General features: G+C 54.9%; 1 protein-coding gene across 5 annotated transcripts in view; it reads right to left on the bottom strand.

Moving 5' to 3' along the window:
- Nucleotides 1-22,096, bottom strand: part of CNTFR (ciliary neurotrophic factor receptor) — a 473,976-nt gene that overhangs the window by 145,544 nt on the left and 306,336 nt on the right. For all 5 annotated transcript variants that reach the window (XM_050943669.1, XM_050943673.1, XM_050943674.1 and 2 more), the window contains one exon: nucleotides 10,430-10,660. In XM_050943669.1, coding sequence (XP_050799626.1) covers nucleotides 10,430-10,660 — 231 coding nt within the window. The remainder of the gene's footprint in view (nucleotides 1-10,429; nucleotides 10,661-22,096) is intronic.

Below are 22,096 nucleotides of genomic sequence, written 5' to 3'. Positions count from 1 at the left end.
TTGTGCCCCCAAATGCAGTTGCAAACCCAGGTTTTCAGGTGACCAGCTAGAGCTCTGAACTCACTCACCCCCTTGGGGTTTCTGAGTGAATCCTGCTGACGGCCATGCAGCTGGTCCTCACTCACGCTGGGGTAGCTGAGATCGGAGCGAGGATCTCGGTGCGACCGAGGATCCCTCCTCAACACAGTCACTAATGCCCTGGGGAGTGCGCCCAGGGGCTTTGGATCGGGGCCGCACCCCAACACAGTCACTAATGCCCTGGGGAGTGCGCCCAGGGGCTTTGGATCGGGGCCGCACCCCAACACAGTCACTAATGCCTTGGGGAGTGCGCCCAGGGGCTTTGGATCGGGGCCGCACTCCAACACAGTCACTAATGCCCTGGGGAGTGCACCCAGGGGCTTTGGATCGGGGCCGCACCCCAACACAGTCACTAATGCCCTGGGGAGTGCGCCCAGGGGCTTTGGATTGGGGCCGCACCCCAACACAGTCACTAATGCCCTAGGGAGTGCGCCCAGGGGCTTTGGATCGGGGTCGCAGCGAGGCAGGCCAGCTTTAGCGGCAGAGTCTCCAGCAGGGCCGGCTCCAGGCACCAGCGCAGCAAGCAGGTGCTTGGGGCGGCCAAGAGGAAGGAGCGGCACGTCTGGCTCTTCGGCGGCAATTTGGCGGCGGATCCTTTGAAGGGCTTGCTGCCGAAGAAGAAAGTGGCATGGTGGAGCTGCTGCCGAAGTGCCACCAATTGCGGATCCCCTCCCACTGCTTAGGGCGGCAAAAACCCTGGAGCCAGCCCTGGTCTCCAGGACGGGGAGAGTAAAAAAAAACCTACAGAAGCAGCAGATCAAGTCACCCAGCTGGAACTGACCTTGGTTCCCCGCTGTCAGGTGCCCACAGCACCGCAAAATCCAACACAGCAGTGGACATTGCTTTGGCCCATGTTGGCGACCGAATTCCCCTGTGCCAATGGGTGTGTACTCACCTCCTGCTATCTGTTCCGTGGCTAAACAGTCCCCAGGGTAGATGCCAGGCAGCACTCCCAATGCTAAGGCCAGGGCTACCCTACAAACTCACATCGGCACAGCTACGTCGCTCAGGGATGTGAAAACCCCATGCAGTGAGACTGGCCTCACCCCTAGTGTAGAGAGCGCTGTGTCTCCGGGCGAGCTGTATGTGTCGACAAGCCCTAGGGGGTGACGGAGGAAGTGAAAACTCTGAGGTAGAGGGGGGGAGATGGCTGCCCAGCTTGGTGTGCAAAGCCCAGGTGGGGATGGGGTTAGTACGCACGTCTTCACTGATGCAGCCACCAGGCAGGCTCCGACAGCAGCCAGCGCCAAGTGTCTGTTCAGAGAGCCAGCCCCCTGCGGAGGTATTTCTCTTCCCTCGGGCTTTATTACCTGGGACATCAGCAGGGAAACTGGAGCATCAGAATTCCCTCGAGATGCCTCTGCCCCTCATGCCTGTTCCACTTCTGACTCAGAGTCAGTCTCTGATCTGCCTAGGCGTCTATACCGGCTTATCATTGCAGTAGCTCGAAGCCCAAAGACAGGGAAGATCTGCCAGCTCACAGCTTGGGCCCAGTCCTGCAAGCCTAGGCAGGACTCTGTTGGAAGGTGATGGGATATTTGCCTGAGAGAGGACTGCAGGCCCAGGCACTTTGTCCAAGGCCCAGGAGCTGATGTCCGGTCTTTCCTACTGCACTACAGCCAAAGTGCAAAGTGCCCCAGGGTCACTTCAGAGCTCCAGAGGCAGATCAGCTGAAGTCCATGCAGCTCCCTGTGGCTGAGACCTTCGAAAACTCAGCTGTGGTGTGCAGACGGTGATGAGCCCATGGCAGTATTTGGTCAGAGAGTGGGTTTGCACTGGGTACCCTGCCCTTGCCCAGGGAGCTGTCAGCGTTCTCTGCCCCAGCGATGTGACCAGTGGGCCAGCACAACTTGGGGATCCAGAGGTGAATTGATTACGGCGTGTGCGCACTTTCCTGCAGAGACAATACCAGGTAGTAACGGACTCTCTAACCTAGCCGAGACAGGTACAAGAGCCGACAGTTGGAGGTTTAAACCAGACACATTCAAGTGATGCAGATTTTCAGGTGAGGCTGGTTAATCATTGCACCCATGGTCCCAGGGAAGTGCTGGATTCTCCAACTCTTGATGTCTTCACACCCCAGCCTGGTGGTCTTTTGGGAAGGGAGGTTTTAGCCAAATCCAAGTTATCGGGCATACCAGAAGGGTAACCAGATGAAACTGGCCTGGGCTATACACGAGGTCAGACTAGATGCTCTGATGGTCTTTTCTGGCCTTAAAATCCCAGACTCAAAGATGATTTATATAAATGCAAGGTGGTGGTATTCTATCGGCTCTCCATGAGGTGCCCGGAGACACACGGTGGAGCAGAAGAGCAGGGAATGTCAGATTTCACTGGATTATTAGCCAAGACCGACAGGCTCTTGGCTAATACTGAGAGGCCAAGCAAACTGGGCTTCTTAGAGACCGAGAGCACCTTTGATGGGGTCTAATGAATGCTCCTCTCTTTCTGATGAGCTCCCGGCCCCCCAGCCCTTGCAGCTGCTCCGTGTTTACAGCAGGAAGAATGGATATTTTTATTGTTTCTGACATTGGCTGCCCCGGATTATCCTAGTGTACATGGAAAGCCAAGTCAGCACCACTCTGCTAGGCTGCAGCCGGGCAGCTTGCCTGCGAGGGAGGGGAAGGAATGCAGCGGTGATAACATGTGTGTATGCGCCTGGGTGGGAGGGCGATTAGAGCCATTCAGTCAGCATGTGCAAAGAGCCTTCTCCTTCGCTCTCACCCCTGGGCAGGGCCGAGCGAGTCCTGCAGGGGAACGAGGTGGAGAGGTCGCTCCTTGCCTTTGAACGTGTTGTCTGGTTCTGCTCCTAATTCCATTAGAACTAATTGCATTTGGGAATGCGGTCTGGTGTCATGTTTTGTTTTGTTTTAAAGGCTGGGATATTAATTTGCATATCCTTACCCAGCATGCCTTTCTCAGCCCTCAGCACTTCCAGGGCCTGAAATCTGTGCACAAGCAGCGAAGTTCATGGGTTGAGTTTTTGAGCCCTGAGCGATCCAACCCCCTTCGGACTCGGAGGCTGAATTCTGAGGGTTGTGTGCCCAGGAAAATGATCTGCATTTTAGATTAATAGCACATCGTAATAATCTAATCTAATTTGTAACACTCCCACCACTGTGGTTTATTGGTGAACTGTGGGTCACTTCTATGCCTCACCGTAATGTATCTGTAGGGGACACTGTGCTGATGTATTGAGGTGGCAATTAACACAGCGGTCCCAGGCTGTTCTACCTTCCAGACACAGCCAGGTTAATCTCACCTGCAGGGATCTCCAAACCTGCTGTCATCAGCCCAAGCACAGACAGCGCGGTGCTGAGCAACATGGCAGGCCTGGGGACAGGGAGACTCGCTGAGTGTCTACCCAGCACCTTTCCCAGTCCAACAGCAGCCCCCAAGTCACCCCACTGCACCCACTTGAGTCACCCCACATCCCCCCGAGTCATCCACAATACACCCCGAGTCGTCCTGTAGCACCTTGAGTTCCCCCACATCTGAGTCATCCACAGCACCCCTTGAGTTGCCCCACTGCACCCCAAGTCACCCTACAACATCCCCCTGCAGCACCCCCAAAGTCGCCCCACTGCACCCCCAAGTCACCTTATAGCACCCCCCGAGTCATCCTGCAACACCCCTCCCAAGTCGCCCCGCAGCACCCCCCCCAGAGTCACCTCACAGCAGGCACTGACTCACTGGGCCATTAGGGGCAGCAATGATTCAAAAGGGAGAGCACCCCCTACTGACGCACCCACACACCTGCCCGCAGTACAGAGCCCCACTTGCACGGTGCTGGGACACTGGGGCCAGCACTGACTCAGAGGGGAGAGTACCCCCCGTAGTGCTCCAGCAGCACAGCGCCCTCTAGTGCTGCCCCAGGGTGCTCACTCTACCGAGTAGGGCTGCCGCCTCCGAGGCACAAAAACCCCAAGAGCTACTTATTACTTACAAGGAAGAGACCCCACTGCTTCTCACATCATACCATGACACTGGCCAACCAGCTGCGCCCAGCTCTGTTTCCCAGGCCAGGCCCAGCCCCTCTCTTCCCCACAGCTCTGGGCCCCCAGACTCTGACCCCAGCCCCTGCAGTTGGACACCCCATCCTTTGTGCCGCCACCTTTCCTTCAACCCCATGAATTTGCCCCTGCCCCCACTTGCCACAAGCTTGCTAGTCCTGGCCACCCATCGGTGCACGGTGCTGTCTGGCTGGGACGCGGGCACTGCCCCCCGTCTCTGAGCAGGCTTGGCAGAGCGATGTATTATCACGCAATTGACAAAACCCAGGACTTTTAATGTCCCAGGAAGACTTGCAGATTTCTCGTGGCGGCTACTTGGAAAATGGGTCGATCCTGGGAAAACCTGGGCTGATGGCAACCCTAGGAGCGAGTCACCCACACTTCTCCCTGCAGCACAGCACCCGCAATGCTGAACCGGGGCACTGGGCTTGGCACTGACTCCAAAGAGCCAACCACCCCCCTCCCGCCGGCTGCCCATTCTCACAGCTGCAAGATGGGGGCAACACTCTGTCCCTGCTAGCTGAGTGAAGGACACATTTCCTGTGACCAGCAGCACCTCATCAGCTCTTCCCACCCCTTGGGGCAGTGCAGTAGGGTGACCAGATGTCTGATATTAGGGGCTTTGTCTTATATACACAATTATACCCCCAACCCCTGAAAAAAAAAAGTCTCAGATTTTTCACACTTGCCATCTGGCCACCCAAAGAGTTCAAGGACACGGCTGGGCAAGGGATCCATCCCACGAAGGGGTAGGTAGTCGAAGGGGTAGGTAGCCTGGTGGTTTTCTGGAGATGTTTTTCCTTCTCTTTCTTTTTTTTTTTTTAAGGGAAGGGAGTGGGGAGCCCAGCCCCAAACCGCAGCTGGAGCCCAGCTGAAGAGCAAAGCGACTTCTAAGGCAGAGGACCAGGGGGTTGTTGTTATTTATTAGCGGCTAATGCTTGATTGTCCGCTAATCAGGCCAGAGAACAGAGACATGGGCCATCCTGGCCCCGTGCTCACATGTGGTTTCTGTTGCTTTGCCTGTCTTCCCCTCCCCTCCCTGGTTGGGGTTTGTTTGTTTTTCTGTTAATTTGGTTGTTTTTCCATGTCGTTTTCCGTCAAACCGCATGTTTTTTCCCTTCATCTCGCCAGCCATTTAGTGACAGGCAGCTGGGAAAGGAGTCCGGCATGGAGCCCTTCTCTCCAGCTCCGGTGGGTGGCCCCCTGCCAGCTCCGGCGCTCTGCAGAGTCCAACGCGCTGCATTCCATTCCATGCGGAGCCAGGCGCTCACCTGCACTGCAGGCAATTATGGACACATGGTACAAGCAGAGCTGGCTGCTCCCCCTCGACAGATCCCCCAGCAAAGAGCAGACATGCGCTTAACGGGCTTCTAAAGCGATGGATTCCTCCCGGCCAGCTGCAGTGCCACGCGGTGGTGCACGCTGACGCTGACTCCCCGCCTGCTCCCGTTCACTCTGCCGCTTCCCCCGGCTTTTCTCTCTGCTCCTGCCCCAGCCTATGGAGAGCTGACCTGGGATCTAGCCCTAGACCTGGTTAGAGCACTCTCCCACCTGGACGCCGACGCAAGCCGCCCTGGCTAGGATGAATGGCGGGCGACGCTGACTCTGACTCAGCAGCTCCTAGGGGCTGAGGGAGCGTGCTCATGGGTGCATGATTAGACCCAAGCTAGCTAGATGTGTCTGGGGATGGAGAAATTGGTTCCCTTCAGGGTACGGATGACCTAGGAGCTCCTTTACTGGAATCCATGGCCATTAACTCAAGTCCCCCTTCCACGTTGCCTGGGAGGCCTTCCTGGTCCCATTTGCACAGACACCTCGCTCTCCTCTCTTGGCCGGCCTTCTGCCTCTAACTAGCCTCTCCTCTCTGGCCCGTTACAATTATTTTTATAACAGACTATAAAAAGGAGAGCCATGTGCCAAACCTCAAGAGCACATCTCTGTTCCAGCCACTCCCCCGCCCTCGGGCCCTGCGTCGCCTAACTTGGAGCGTGAGCTCTTCGGGTCGGCCGGGAGCTTGGTCTGGGACGGCTCAGCTCCCCCGGGGCACTCCGGTTCCACCCCTTTCCTGACCCCGCACGATTCATTGCACAGAGCTGCGCGCTGCAGGAGAGAATTGCCTGGATGGAAAGTCCCATCGCATCCCCATCCCTCAGCACATCTGGCTTCGCTCACGCAGCCCAAATCCCCCGGGCAGTGGGACGCCGCTGGGAGCACCCAGAGCAGCCAAGGGTCCTGATTGCACAGCTCTGTGCAGCCTCTTAGGTGTACATGGTGTTACCGAAATGTTGGGTCCGCCTAGCTGAGAGCCAATGACAGCCAGACAGGGATAAGGAAAGGTTGCTTTATTTTGCAGAAGAAAGGAGAGCTTTGTACCTTGGTATAAAAAACTCTATTTCATACAAAAACTAAGAATTTTTTATACACACACACACACAGGCTTTGGTCGTGTTAGCATTTGATTGGTGGTTAGCAAACCCTGCACTTCTGCAATTTGCTCAGCAAAAACCAGCTTAGGACCAGCTTTAACTGCCTCAAGACTGATAAGGAAAGACAGTTCAAAAGCTCAGGCTACTATGTCTGTGAGGTATCCAATTTTTCCTAATGGTTGCCAGCTATTATAAGGCTACCAGCTGTTAGGGGGGCTGCTAACTGTCACAGTCCCCACCTTGGGCCTGACAATTCAAATTGTCAGGCCTGTTACGCAATTTGCGATTAAGCTGGAGGGAGAAATATTGTGTTTTCCTATGGACAGTAGAGCTCTTAGTAACTCTCCAATATCTGCGCAATCTGTTCTGTTCACTGTGCACGAAGACCTTCCCTACATGAGTTCAGTGAGGGCCCGACTGGCAAGTGCCCAACCCTCAGGGCAAACAGTAAGAGGGACATAGCCTGAAACAATTGACCCAGGGGGCCATCCGGTCCCATTCCTCATCTAGGACCCTGGCCAGGGCCTTCAGCTGGAGGAACAAGAAAGCCCATAATGGACAATTCCAGAAGGATCCACGCTTCCCATTAGTGAGTGGCTGCTTTGATCCACATGGGGCCTGGCAGTCACACAAGTCAGGCAGATTTAAATCTGCACCTTTGACGTCCGGGCACTGACATCATCCCTTCAGGGGCGGGATTTCCTGTGCACAAAAAGTGGCTCCACGTGGCCCGCTCAAAGGAGAGGCCATGGCTTTAAAGGATCAGTGGGCATGGACCTGTTCCTGAGCGGCTCTTTTTTTAACGGCCAGCCAACGACATGAGAGGATACTGAAGAGGTCGATAACTCTGCCTGTCCCCAGAATGGGAGATCCCTTTGCAGGAGGAGGGTCCGGTGGGCTGCAGCGGCACAAACCCAGAAGCCGAGGATGGGGCCTTATGACCATTTGCATCCTCCCTTGGAACCCTGCCCTGCTGAACGTGGGGAAGATGCCAGCACCAAGCTGTCAGTCAACTCTTGTCCTGGCCCCGTAGCAAGGGCACCAATTCTGAGTCCAACCTCCATAGGGTGCACCCCAATGCTGAGCTAAGCTGGGATTTCAGGCAGGGCCGGGGGCACCTCTACCCGGCCCAGATCCAGGCTGGAAAGCTGCTCTGAGCTCGGCGTCATTCTTGTTTTCACCCTGGGTGAAAGGAGGGGTCCTTGTCCACTCAGGGACATGCCCCTCTGCAGCAGCACATCTCTGCACTGAGGTTATTAATTCCACGAGAGGAAGAGGCAAGTGAGTGAGGTGGGGGTGATGGAGTGAGAGGGGGAGGAAAAACTTGCAGAGAGAGCTTCCAGTTAAAATCCAGGCAATTAAATTAATTACCAGAAAAAGCATCTCACCTGATTAGTTCCTTGCATATTTAATTACATTAGCAACATCGGGCATTCGCTTATTTCTTTATCTCCTGTTCTCTCTGCTGAGCTTACAGCCCCTGTACTGTCCGAGCTCTCCCCAGCCTGCCGCAGCCCAGAGCGAGTGAAATCCTGCGCTAATAGAAACCAGCAGGATATCAGCTCTAAAGCCGACCCATTCCCATGGGCCCCTAAGTGGATTGACGGGGATTATTATTAGTGAGGTGCTTAGCAGATGTAAGAGCCATTGCAAAGTCACGACTATGCCACAGCTGGAAAGGAGCCTTCAGAGGCGACAAGCTGAGCCAGGCCCCCTCTTCCTCCCCCCAGATCTGGACTGCAGCTTCCCCTTCCCTGCGTGCGGAGCTCAGCTGCTCCCAACCCCGTTTCCAACAGGAAGGATTTCTGGTGGGAGTCAGTGCCTCTCCCAGCACAGGGACGGCATTGGGTGTCATGCCCCCCAAAGTCACCCTGGAGCCAGAAAGGCTCTGAACTGGGGGAAGGGGGGCACAGAACGGGCCCCAAGGGTGAGTCCAGCCTGAACGAGAGTCACTTACTCAACAGGGTTGCCACTAAATGATGCACCCACTCTGGCCTCTCCACTGCACAAGGCCTCATCAATCCACCATCCAGCCCCTCTACGGTTTCTCTGCCGCCTCCCGCCCCCTCCTCCCCATCTGCTGACTCATCCGTAGATTTCCTCTCCTTCTCCTAATTCTGCCCAGCCCTGGATCACCCCAGCAAACCACCCTCTTGCTGCCCTGTCACCGGCAACTCTTGATAAGGTGCCTCCGGGGGCCCTTCGCCCACAAGAAGTGGTTCTCTCCTCATTTTGTCTGCCATGCTCTTTGCTTGCAGCCAGAAGCCGCTGGCCTCCCTGGCTCACAGGTCTAAAGCCCCAGGGCTTATTTGCTGCCTTCAATCCCCCACTTGTACCTAGCTGGGTTTGGTCTCACCCTCTCCGGACAACATCTTGCTGACTTCCTACAAGAACAGATCCGTCGTGACCTCCTGCCCTCGGTCCACACCCTGTCCTCGTCCCTACCCATCACACATACCAAGGATTCTCATCTGATCTGCTCCTCTCCCCCGGACACCAGCCCCTCTAGCTACTGAGCGTTCTTCACCCATGGAAAAAAGACTCAATGACCGGATCTTAAGGCATACGTAGGAGGGAACAGAGTTAAGATTACACCTGAATTCTGGCATTTCCTGACTTGCGTGTCCCTCGCTTTACAATCTGAATAATGTCTGTTTAAAATGTGTGCGCGGGGGTGTGTGTAGATTAATACAGCATCATCCTGCCACAGCGTTACACTTCACAGGTGGCAGGTGACTGGGCTGGCTGCTTCTGATGCGCCCCCTTGTGACTCAGGGTCACATGCCAGGCAGCCTGCCTCAGTTTCCCTTTTGGGACCTCGCAAATAAAACTTCCCGGAAGGCTTTTTCTTGCGCAAAAGTATCTCTCCTTGAGGACTGGGTTTATTAATATAAAAGAAACTGTGAATAAAACTCCAACTCCCAAACAGTCCACTCATAAGTCCACAGAACCCAAGGTTTTCCTTCCCTTTCCCAGGCCTCCTAGCCTGGAGCAACTCTCAGGGTCTTCCCTGCAGGAGCCTTTCCTCACTCTCTGCGGACTCTGCTATAGCTTCCTGGGCTTTCCCCTTCACTGCAGCCACCTGCTGCCCTTTTAGGGAACTACCTGATTGAACCCAGGTGTGCCTCACTCTGTGGTGAGGGCTGGCTAGCCCCAGCCCTCTGGCCTGTCAGGGGTGAGCCACCCTGGTACCTGACTGCTCCGGGATTGATGTTCACCATTCATGGCTGGTTAGTTAGGCTGAAGACGCCTTTCATGGCAGATCATTTGTCACCCCGCTGGCCCCTTGGATGGACCCAGTAAGGTGTAACAAGCGTTTAGAGAAAAGACCCATGATGCACCGGGCTAGATGGCCTGAACCCAGGAATCTTGGCCAATATTGTCACCTACACGCACATCCCGTCCTGTGAAATACAACTGCCATTACCTATATGCTCCGAGTCCTGTGAATTCTAGTGCCGTCGCGTACAAACACACGCTCATAGTCTCCCACCCAGCAACTACGATCATTAATGCCTTGCTCCAGCCACTCATCTGAGACGGCCCCACTGCAGCACGGCCAGAATTGCCCCTTAGAGCTAAGCACGCTTTGCCGATTGCTAGGAGAATCTCCCCCTTCCCTCAATCCACAATGGCGGATGTGAGTCCATTATTCCTCCAGGCTGCACCATCATGTGGGCGTGGATGGGAGAGCATCACCTTGCACAAGTGAGCCAAGCATCAGTTACCCTGTGAGGGGGGGGCCAGGTGTGGGGAGGAGATGCCCAGTGCTGGGTTGTGTTATCAGGGTACAGTGCAGAACAGATAAGCAGGGAGCTGACATCAGGAGGGGGCTCTGAAGGGAACAGGCCGTGCAGCTCTCACGGTCTATCCCCAAGGAGGAGCCCGGACCTCGCGCTACGACGTACTCACTTCCCACTTTCAGGTAGGTCTGGTATTTGAGGTGCCACGAGGAACCTTCGTAGCAGGCGTACTGGCCGCTGTGCGTGAGGTCGACGTTCCGCAGCACCAGGCGCGACCCGTTGAAGTGGGACTCATCGATGTCGGTGCCGTTGGCCGTCCAGGTCACGGCTGCATCCCAGTCCATCGCCCCGCACTGCATGGTCACGTCCGCGCCCAGCCGCTCGTACTGGACGTGGGTGTCTGAGGAGACAGAAGGAGAAGCCCAAGGTGAGCTCTAAGCATGTCTAAGTGAGCCGTGCTTGGGGGCATGAAAATGGTGGAGCCTCTGAGAGAGAGACACACACACCCCGGAGCTACCCTGAAGAAAGTGTGAGAGTTAAGTCACCCCACAGCATGACCCGAGCACAGCTCCAGAGCCAGGCCCTGACGGGTTCTAGTCCCAGCTCCGAGCACATCCTTTAAATCCTTCTTGATGCCTCAGCTTCCTCACCTACACTGCACTGGCACTGACACGGGCCTGCACACTCCAGTAAGCTGCTTGGAGATCTACAGCGGGAAGAGTTCCCGCTCAGTGCCAAGCCCTCTCCTCGTCAGCCCCACTTCCCACGGCAGGGCTTACGAAGGCAGAGAGAGCTCGCCTGGCTCACCTCAGCGCTACGGCTTAGCAGGCTGGACGCTGACCCGGCATCCAAACCCCATCTACTCTAGTCCTGTCAGCCTCCTGGGGGACCTTGGGCTGGTAGCTTCAGCGGGAGAAGGGTCCCTCCTTACTGCTGAGCTGGGTGAGGTAGGCAAAGGAGTTCCCTTTGTTTGCCATCTGCTTTAACAATCATTCGGGCTTTTCCTCTGCAGACCACAGAGCCTTTCCCAAAGGGTGCGGGGCACAGCCCATCGTCCCCAGCTGCTTCTGCCCCAGCGACAGCACCAACCTGTTCTACTGGTTGGTACTCCTCTGCTGGGAGACTGGTGCTACTGGGCACCCAGAGGGTGTGACAGAGATTGGGAGTTCGGGGTTTCTACCAGGTCATTTGTCTCTCGTCAGGCACAGGCAGCAGTGACGAGAATGGCATTGTGTTGGGCAGCAGTCGGTCCCTGTGTCTGGGAGGGAGGGAGATGTAACGCCCACAGCTTCAGGGTGGGACAAACACTGCAGAGGCAACACGCCAAGAGAGAGGCTGGATGATTGTTGCTGGTGGTACAGGATGGTTATGAACAAGGGGAAAAGCTCAGGCATTAGGACAGGGAAGATCATGATTACGCACAAAGGAACATTCATTCACAGGCAGTCAGACTCTGTTTCCAGGTGGTAAAGCTGGCTGGAAAAGTTCAGATGGGACATGCTTTCTGTGGAGTTTGCTGGTTCAACATTCAAACGTTTTGTGGAGACGGTTCAGTTTCAGCAAAGGTTCAACGGAAGCCAGGCAGCATTTGGATCCTGCCTGCCAGGAACGTTTCCACTGGAAACTCGCTTGGTTTCCTGCCAGCTCACCCGCCTGGCTCCTTGGCACACTGCCCGGTGGGCTGACACGGAGTTGGGAATCCCAGCTCCCACGCTCGCAGCACCTCAGCAGACTGGGCTTCCAGTCTCCCCATGTAGTCTGACTCAGAGCTGGGAACCCCAAGGCTTCGAGGGTCTGTGGCATCCTGCCAGGTGCACTCCCATGGAATCAGGGACCTCAGGGCTTCCAGGGTCCACAGCTGGCCAATTACACTGGGTGTGTAATTTGCCCAGGAATGCGGGTCTCCCCATTCCTGGGAATCTTCCAAAACAGCTCAAAATCCAGCTAGACACAGAAACGCAAAGGGACAGACAGCATGTGTGGGAAGTGGGGGTACGGCTGAAGGGGCAGTAAAGGGAAAATTTTATACCCAGACCTCCTTGATCTTGACCCCCCCACACACACACACACTAACCCAGCTCTGGGTGCCCTACACACAGCTCTGCCAACATCCCTCCACCCTGATCTGCAGCACGGCTGTTATTCCAGCCCTGGGCTCCCCATATTCAACTCCACTGGCGTTCCTCAACCCTGACCTGCAGCCCCCGCCACCACAGTGTTCCTACCCCTTCCCCAGCAGCATTTCCAGCCATCCTCAGTTCTCACTAGGAGCGTGCACTCCTCTTGGGCAGGCACTGCGATCGGCACTGGATTGCACGCCTGAGCTGGGCTGCAAACCCACGTTGGTGAAGGCGAGAGGCCATCTCCCAACCCACCCCTCTCGCTCCCTCCTCTTCCACCTCTAATGCTGCTTTTGGAACGAGACTGACTGGCGCACAGGCGCCACGTCCGATGCCGCTGACGAGGAGCCTGACCGGAGAACGCACCGGAGTGTGACAAGCAGGAGAATCAAACCGCCAGGTCAGCACTGGGATGATTCTTCTTCATTATTCGTACTGCTGTAGTGCCTAGGGGCCCTAATCACGGACCAGGACCGGACCAACACAGGGACTCACCCTGCGTGGTCACCAGTCCACGCTGCCCAGGTCTCTGGGTACGCTGGCACAGCAACAAAACCCCCATAGAAACGAGCCTCAGAGCTCGGGTCAACAGAGGCCGACTCACGGGGCTTGCACTACGGCGCGAAAACTAGATGTGCAGACATTCCTGCTTGAGCTGGAGCCCAGGCTCTGTGACCCTCTCTCTCGCCGGGTCCCCCGAGCAGGAATGGTGATTATTTTTAGTGCTGTAACGCAAGCCCACGTCTGTAGACCCAGTCTCTGAGCCTCACAGCTGGGTTTTTGATGTTTGCAGTGTGTTCGTACCCGCTGCGTCCTGGAGGAAGGCTGGGCAGCACACAGGGCTGCAGAATGGCCTCCGGCCATGCACTGTGGCCTTCCTTCTGCAGAGCAGCCTTTACAGAGGCACAGGTGATCACTGCACTTTGGTGCAAAGCTCACCCACGAGGGACACAGCGTGCCCCCGGGGGGCCATTCCAGATGGAGGGCTGTGGGTGGCCAGCTGTGAATATTTGCGTACACGGGATGTGAGTGTCTGTGTGTATATGGGGACTGTATGCAAATCCTGTGTGTATTATCCTGTGAGGGGAGATTCAGTGCTCATGTGGGGGCAGAGCATGAGGTTAGTACTGAAACCGGCCCTACGTGCCCTTGGAAATGTCTCTGATAGCAGCCAGGTCCCAAGCAGCGCTGTGGGGAGAGTGCAGAGGTGCCGAGCCACCCGCTCCTTGCCCAGCGTGCCGCTCTGTGGGGTTGGAATCGTCCTGTCCCAAAGGGGGTGTGTGACATTATTGATATAAACTGGGACCATATAGAACATGGTTGCAACCAAGGTCCTGTAGTGGCACTAAATCTTATGTAAAGGGGATCATATAAGGTGTCTAAGACCAGGTTATGGGTTACTGGTTATGATTATGCTGTCTATAAGTATGTATCATTTTGTAGTTGAAGTTATGAGTATTGGCTCTATACTGTCTGTATTTCAAATTGGTGCTGTAGTTCTGGGTGACACCCCAGACAAGTTGGTGTTAGCTCTGCCTAGCCTGCTTGATGGGCCATTAAGGACCATCAGCTACACAATTGACCCATTGAGAGGAGGCAGATACACCTTGTAACTCAGCAGGGTGTGCAGGGACTTGCCCATGTGACTGCAGACTCCATTTTGCTGTAATTTTCCACAGTAAGAACAAAGAGGTTCTTACACCTGGAAAAGCCTATATAAGGCTGATGCCTCATCTCCATCTGGTCTTCAGTCCTGTTTCTTACCTCTGGAGGGACTTTGCTACAAACTGAAGCTCTGAACAAAGGACTGATGACCCATCCCAGCTGTGGATGTACTCCAGAGACTTGATTTGAACCTGCAGTTTACTCCATCACTGCTACAAGCCTGAACTAAGAACTTTGCCATCACTGTATGTAATTGATTCCATTTAACCAATTCTAGCTCTCATCTCTACCTTTTTCCCTTTATGAATAAACCTTTAGATTTTAGATTCTAAAGGATTGGCAACAGCGTGATTTGTGGGTAAGATCTGATGTGTATATTGACCTGGGTCTGCGGCTTGGTCCTTTGGGATCGAGAGAACCGTTTTCTTTTATTGGGGTGTTGGTTTTCATAACCATTCATCCCCAGGATGAGTGGCACTGGTGGTGATACTGGGAGACTGGAGTGTCTAAGGAAATTGCTTGTGTGACTTGTCGTTAGCCAGTGGGGTGAAACCGAAGTCATTTTTGTCTAGCTGGTTTGGTTTGCCTTAGAGGTAGAAAAACTCCACCCTTAGGCTGTGACTGCCCTGTTTGAACAATTGGTCCTGAATTGGCACTCTCAGTTGGGTCCCACCGGAACAGCATCGTCACAGGGCGGCAGGTCATTTCAGGGAGGCCGCGACTGCTGGCACATGCCGGGCACAACTGGTGTTGGAAGAAAGTAGAGAATAAACGGGACTGGCTTGAACTCAAATAACTGTTGATACGGCTTCTGGGAGGGGAAAGGATTGCCATACAAACAGGCCGGAGCAGAGGATGGACCAACAGGAAACTGCTCTGATTGGACACTTTGGATGGGCCAAAGTAGCTGCTGCCTGTAGGTGGCTTTTTTTTTTTGTCCAGAGGAGAACTTGGTGACTTCATTGGGTGCTCCCATCAACGTGGTTCTCAACACCGCCCCCTGCTGAGACCCTGGGAGCTCCCGTCACCCTACTGGGGCTTCCTCCTGATCCTGAAAGGTAGAGACACGGACCACAGGGCATCACGGTTCGTGTTTCTGTGCCCTGAGCAATTCCTGAAAGGCCAGCCTAGGCGTCTTACACTCATCCTGCTTCACCTTCAGGTTCCACCTTAGTGCTCCTGCCTCAGGACGCTTTCCTTTGGCCAGCCTGGCAAGCTAAAATGGATTCCCAAATGGCCTTGGAGGTGCTTAGGTACCCCAGTGATGGGCGCACCACCAAATGAAAGAGACAACAGAAAGGTTTGGCTGGAGACTGCTCCATTGATCCATCCAGGAGGTGAGCTCCAGTATCTTACTCAGACTCCTGCTCCCGTAAATCCCCCTGGGAGCTTTGAACAAAGCCGTTATCCTTTGCTCCCCTCAAGCCTCTTCTGTTGTGTTGCCCGTACGGCGACTGCTGGGTTTGACCCCACAAAGGCCACCGAAGCAGGGCAGGTGCACCCTGTTCAAGGCCTGGGGATCCTTTGAGAGGAGGGATGTGCGAGAAACACAAGTGTTATTACAGCCTGAGGCAGGGGAGGGATCCTGTCAGTGAGGAGGCTGAAGGAGTCCCCAAGGGGGAAGGTGCTGAGCCTGTTGACTTTGAAAGCTTCCCCACCTGCTGGTCCCCAGAGGGAGGTAGAGGAAGCAGAGGGTGCTGACGGAGCGGCTAACGGGTTCCTTCTCTGTCACCCTCCAGACAGCGGCTGAGAGCATGTCTGTGGCTGCAGGGCGACGGGAAGAGGAGGATTCTGAAGTTGTGTTCCTATTTGCCCATAAATGAATGGCTGTCCCAGGCTGGCTGCCAGCCGCCAATGCTCCAGCAGCAGGGAGGGATTAGGGAGCTGTTCCTAGCCGTGCGGCGCATTGTCTCGGCAAGTGGCGCTCTCTTCCCAGGGCGATGATTTAAGGCCCATTACGCTCTACATACCAGGGAGAAATCCAGCAAACCACATGCTCGTCTCTCTGCCTGTGTTCCAGAGGCGCCCGCGGGAGCAGAGCCAGAGGTTCAGCATGCCGCAGGGCCGCTTAGCACACTCATCGGCGAGGAGCAGAGCTGCTAGCCCGGAAAGGGGACTTTGAGCAGGATCAGCTTTTACGAGGCAGAGGGATAAACCCAGAGCCAGCCTCTCTGAGCGTGACCAGGCTCATTGCACGGAGCAGCGCTGGATGTCAAGCCTTGGTGTTCCAAGCCAGCGCCTCGGCTGCCAGGTGCAGTCCACGGCGTGCGTGGAGCGCGTTTACATTCACACAGCACCAGACTGACGCAGCTCAGAGACCGACGGCCTCTCTTTAGCTGCAGAACAAGTACAGCATGGACAGCAGAAGCACGCAGCTCCCATGCAAGCAGCCACTCCGGGGGCTCCCCAGCCGTGCTCAGGGGGGAGCCAGTTTCTGGAGTTTGCCAGTCCTGGCTTATTCTTCTGAGATTGCCAGCAAACAAATATAAGAGCATCAGAGCTGCCATGCCGGGGTTCCCCAATGGCCCATCCGGCCCAGGACCCTGTCTCTGACAGTGACACGTACCAGAGCTTGGGGGGAGTTATGGAGTGATCCGCCCCATCTTCCACTCCTGGCTTCTGGCACTCAGAGGCTTAGGGACACGCAGAGCATGGGGCATCCCTGAACATCTTGGTTAATTGCCATTGATGGACCTGTCCTCCAGGGACTGATCCAATTCCTTCCAGAACCCCTCTTTGGGACCACTGGGAGGGACAGGGAGTTGGGAGACCTGGGCTGAATTCCTGACTCTGTCCCATATTCCTTGTGTGACCATGGGGGAGTGACTGCCTCTCCTGTGCCTTGGCCCCTCTACACAACGGAGGTAAACTCACCCGCAGCCCAGTGAGGAGAGGGTGAAAGCCACTGGTGACTGTCAGGGGCTCAACTACTGCGGGAAAGGAGCCATGTTAGTACCCAGAGATGGAAGTTGCTGATCATCTGCCAGGTGACAGCAGTTGTCTCTTGTTGCTAAGGGCCCATCTACACCCCAAATCAACGTGTGACTGGAGCACAGGCAGGCACAGCCGTGCTAGCGCTAGCCTGGGTAGCTGAAACAATGAAGACCTGGCAGCACGGGCAAGCCAAGTACAAACCCATCGTGCCCAGCAGGCTGTGCCACCACGTTTGCTACTGTTAGCTGCACCAGCTAGACGAGCGGGGATACACCCACCGGCACTGCAGCCCCACTTTCACTGGTGTACCCTAGGGCAGTGTGAACAGAAGGATGCGGCATCGGGGAAAATGTCTCCATCGGATTTGGGACTATTTTGCAGCCCCAGCACGTCAGACCATTGAGCCTTGTTTGTTTGCATTGACTCGCATGGAGGCCTGGGAAGCCCCTTTCAACCCAGAGCCTCAGGGGATGTGAGACAGGAGAGAAACCAGGACAGGGCCGTCTTTGGTCCTGGGGTGGGGGAGAAAACCAGACCAATGTTCTTTACGCGCAGCGCGGTGGCCCTGGGGGGGTCGCCAAGTGCTTCTGATGCAGCATTCAGGGTTTTCCCTGGAGTCTGGGGCACTGCCAATACTGAGGTCACCTCTCCTAGTGACCTTGGCCGAAGGGCCAGAGTTGGGCCGGGACTAGGCACAAGTGCAGCATTCTCCTGCATCCCAGGACTGCTCCCTGCTAGCGCGACGGCCCCATCCCGGCCAACGGGGGGTGGGGGGGACATCCGCAGGCAGGGATGGAGCTAAACAGACCCACAGCCCACGTCTCCCCCCGCCCCCCGCATGCTGGCACGCAGAGCCCCCGCAGCGAGGCTCAGCGAAGGGCAGGGTAACAAGCGATTGATCAGAGGCAGGCGTTAAGCCGCCCTGCCCCACTCCAGGGGAGGACCAAGAGTTGAGGCTGCGGAGCCACTCGGTGACGGGCTGTGTGGGCGGTTTTATAGAGCATGATAGTTGCACAAAGCAACAGGAGACCTGGGATGCCACCTACGGCTAAATACCTTTGTGAGCACGTGGAGGAGCAGATGAAAGCAGCTCTTCAGCGACAGAGGCCTGGTCCACACTAAGCAGTTAAACCGATTTTAACAGCGTTAAATCGATTTAACGCTGTACCCGTCCATACTACAATGCACTTTATATCGATTTAAAGGGCTCTTTAAATCGATTTCTGTACTCCTCCCCAACGAGAGGAGTAACGCTAAAATTGATATTAACATATCGATTTAGGGTAAGTGTGGCCGCAAATCAAAGTTATTGGCCAGCTAGTTATCGTGATAGCTACCCACAGTGCAACGCTCCAGAAATCAATGCTAGCCTCGGACACGGACGCACACCGCCGAATTAATGTGCCTAGTGTGGCCGCGTGCAATCGATTTTATAATATCTGTTTAATAAAACCGGTTTCAGTTAATTCAAAATTATCCTGTAGTGCAGACGTACCCAGACACTAGCGAAGGGACAAGCTGAAGCGGTTTGGGAGGTGGGGCCTATGGGAGGCCATTTTACCTGTTCCAGGTTGCCCCCACTCAGCCGGGGCCCCTACACTGAAATTACCACTCTCTTTTTGAATGACTCTTGCATGCCCTAGATTTTGGGGTACAGACCAGGATCCATGGCTGAGCACCCCCACGCGCGTCACACCCGGGATGTGTGCGGGCCGGCTGGTTGCATGCGCTTCCACAGGCGCATTGCTTTGCCCGAGCAGTGCTTGGGTCTCCACTGCTTTAGCTGGCTTGGTCTTGACCAGCTTCCAGGCCAGCAAAGGCCCAAGTGCCAGGCCTGCTGACCGGCGCTCAGCCACCCCCGCGTGGGTTTCAGACAGACTGGAGAGGGCTGGGGGATGTCAGTCACCCTGCACCGCCCTGATCTCTGCCAAAGGGCCAGCGATGTTTCTATCAGACATGCCATCTCCCAACCAGGCGAGGGGCAGCGAAGAGCCCTCCTCACTCCCCTCGGGGAAGATCCCAGCTGTGGAAACCCTGTCCCAGGTAGGGCATTCCAGCTCTGAGCCCCATCTCCTGAGACGGGTGGGCCTCCTCCACGGGGCAATCTGGGCACCCACAGCACCTCCACCGTGATGGAGACACCCTGCACCATGCAGAGGAGGCAGCAAGGATCTTCTGCCACCGACGCAGGAGGAGGGGGGCACACAGGCAGCCTGTATGGACCTGCCAGGGGGCCTAGCTCCAGGAAGACTGAATCCTGAAGAGGCTAAATGGGCCCTTATTCCAAGCCCCCTCTGCCTTTCCTCCACTTGCGTGCCACGCTGCTTTCCACTGCCCCAGAAGCAAAGGAGAGTCACAGCTCCCCATGTTTGCTGCCTGTCCCATGTGAAATGCTCCCCCCACCAGCCAGCACACCTTTCCATGCCTCTCACGCTCGACCGGGTAGCGTGGCTGCTCGCAGAAATCCCTGGGGGCCAGCTCCTGACTCAGTGCAGATGGGCCCAGCCCCACCGATGTGACCAGAGCTCAGCCAACACACGCCCGCTGCAGACCCGCTCCGGGGGCTCTCCCGATTCGCCCCAGGGGTTCTCCAAACACAAAGCAGAAAAGAAGGGGAGATTTTTTACATTCCTGGTGGAAGTGGCTGCTCCAGCCCGCTGAATGGGGCTCATTGTGCAAGGCTCCCTTGCGAGCAAATTACCGGCATTCATTCCTCAACTCCGGCAGGCTGCCACAGCAATTTACAGGCTGACTTGACCCAACTATTCTCACTGCAATGTGCACCCCCTTCTGCCCACACACAAGGTGGATTTGCTGCTTGTGGAATTGGGGGTGGGGGGGAGGAGGAGGCACTGTTTACAGACAGGCATCCTTCAATATTGCTAATAGCAGCTTCCTCATCAGTAGGTTTCAAAGCCTTTTGCTTGAGGTGGCTCAGTATCTTTGGCCCCATTTTACACATGGGCAAACTGAGGCACAGAGCAGACAAGTGAGTTTGCCCAGAGGTCGCAGAGGGAGTCAGTGACGGGACTGAGAATTGAATCCAAGCCTCGTGATTCACAGGCCTTCACCCCAGCCACTGGACGTGCATCTCTCTCCCAACTGGGTCTGTCCAGCCACCAGCAACCGTCTAGGTGGCGAATTAGATCCCCGTGAGTCTATTCGTATAGAATACATTTCGTATCCGCACCGTGCCGGGTGGGGGTGTGCAGAGCACTTCAGGCAGAAGGGCTCAGAACCAGGACCGGCCTTAGGATTTATGGTGCCCTAGGCGAGATTATTAAACTGGTGCCCCTGTGCCTGATCTGCTCTTAGCAACACAAACATAAGCTTACATTATTGGAAAACTTGCCACATTCACATTATTAAAACCAGTTTAACTTAATTAAGCACACTGTAATGCTGATGGACTAGCACTAAAGAAGCAGCACTATAGAAAAAATTCTGATATGACAGAATGATGCAAATAATATATATTTTTTAATTTATCAAAATTTTATTGGAAATTTATATGAAGAGGTATTGAAACAAAGATTTGTTTTTAATTAAAAGCAATCTTTCTGGCTTTTTTGGCTGCAAAATCAGTAATAATGTCATCATATGACAAAGACAAAGTCGTGTCTTGTTCGATCGCAAGAACAGCAAGACCAGTCAAGCGTTCCTGACTCATTGTAGAGCGGAGATAGTTTTTAATGAGCTTTAGTTTTGAGAAACTCCGTTCTCCTGATGCTACTGTTACAGGAATTGTCAGTAGAATACGAGTGGCAATGCCCACATTAGGATATATGTCAACAGGTTTGCGGGCATGAATAAACTGTACAATGTCCATCACTGATTTTGCATGTGGCAACATTGATGACAGTGTACTCAATTCTTCGTACAATTCAAGTCCATTTAAATCAAAACTATCACCGTGCTTCAGGAGGCTCTCTAGATTCTTGCACTTTGTCATTAGTTGCTCTTGTTTTCCTATTTCGTTGAATTTAGTTATGTCATACAAAAATCCAAACTGTTCATGGTGTACTTGCAAGGTATTAAATCTTTCATCAACAGCAGACACTGCTTTATCCATCACAACATTAAAAAATTCAACCTCAAATTTCTTTTCTGGATCGTCTATGGGCATGATCTGCTGTACAGATTCTTCACAAAGAAGTGTCCCTGGCCTTATTAACTATGTATTTACTTTATGAAAGTTGGAGAAAACATTGTGAAAACATAAAACATTGGCTGACCAACTTCTGGGCTGGCAAAAGTTATACTGACTCACAAGGGAAAAAAAAAGCAGGAGAATCTTAGTACAACATATGGTCACTCTATATCAGGGGTCGGCAACCTTTCAGAAGCGGTGTGCCAAGTTCACTGTAATTTAAGGTTTCTTGTGCCAATAATACATTTTAATGTTTGTAGAAGGTTTCTCTCTATGTCTATATTATATAAATAAACTATTGTTATTATCTGAGGTCTTGACCACCGGTCCTGCTCAGGCCACTGCCAGCTGAGTAAATGAAACCCCAGACCGGCAGCGGGCTGGTGGCTGGAACCCTAGACAAGGATCCCAGGCCCTGCTCAGCCCGCTGCTGATCTGGGGTTCTGACCACCAACTCCTGCCAGCCAGGATCCCGGCTGCCAACCCCCCCTCAGCCCGCTACCAGCCTGGGATTCTGCTCACCCAGGCTGGCAGGAGGCAGAGTGGGGCCGGCGGCTGAGCTCCTGACTGGCAAGGGGCCGGCAGCCGGAACCCCGGAGTAGCAGTAGGCTGAGTGCTGCTGGCACCCCAGACTGGCAGCAGACTGAGCCACTCAACCCCCCACCGGCCCTGCTCAGCCCGCCACCAGCCCACTCAGCCCGCTGCCGGCTGAGTGAATGGAACCCCAGGCTGACAGCAGGTTGAGTGGTTCAGCTGGCCTGCTCAGCCCACTGCCAGCCTGGGGCTCCTTGGGGGTCCCCAGGCCAGCAGCAGGTGCTGAGTGGGGCCGACGGCTGGTATCCCAGCTGGCAATAGGGCAGCAGCCGGAACCCCAGAGCAGTGATGGGCTGAGCCGCTCAGCCTGCTGCTGCATACCATCAAAACTCAGCTCACTGCCACCTTTGGCACGTGTGCCGTAGGTTGCCGA

Source organism: Gopherus flavomarginatus, chromosome 3 (genome assembly GCF_025201925.1).
Source record: "Gopherus flavomarginatus isolate rGopFla2 chromosome 3, rGopFla2.mat.asm, whole genome shotgun sequence".
In the NCBI taxonomy this organism is placed as follows: domain Eukaryota; kingdom Metazoa; phylum Chordata; order Testudines; family Testudinidae; genus Gopherus; species Gopherus flavomarginatus.
Note: the sequence above shows the minus strand (reverse complement) of the source record. Positions and strands in the feature narration are given on the sequence as shown.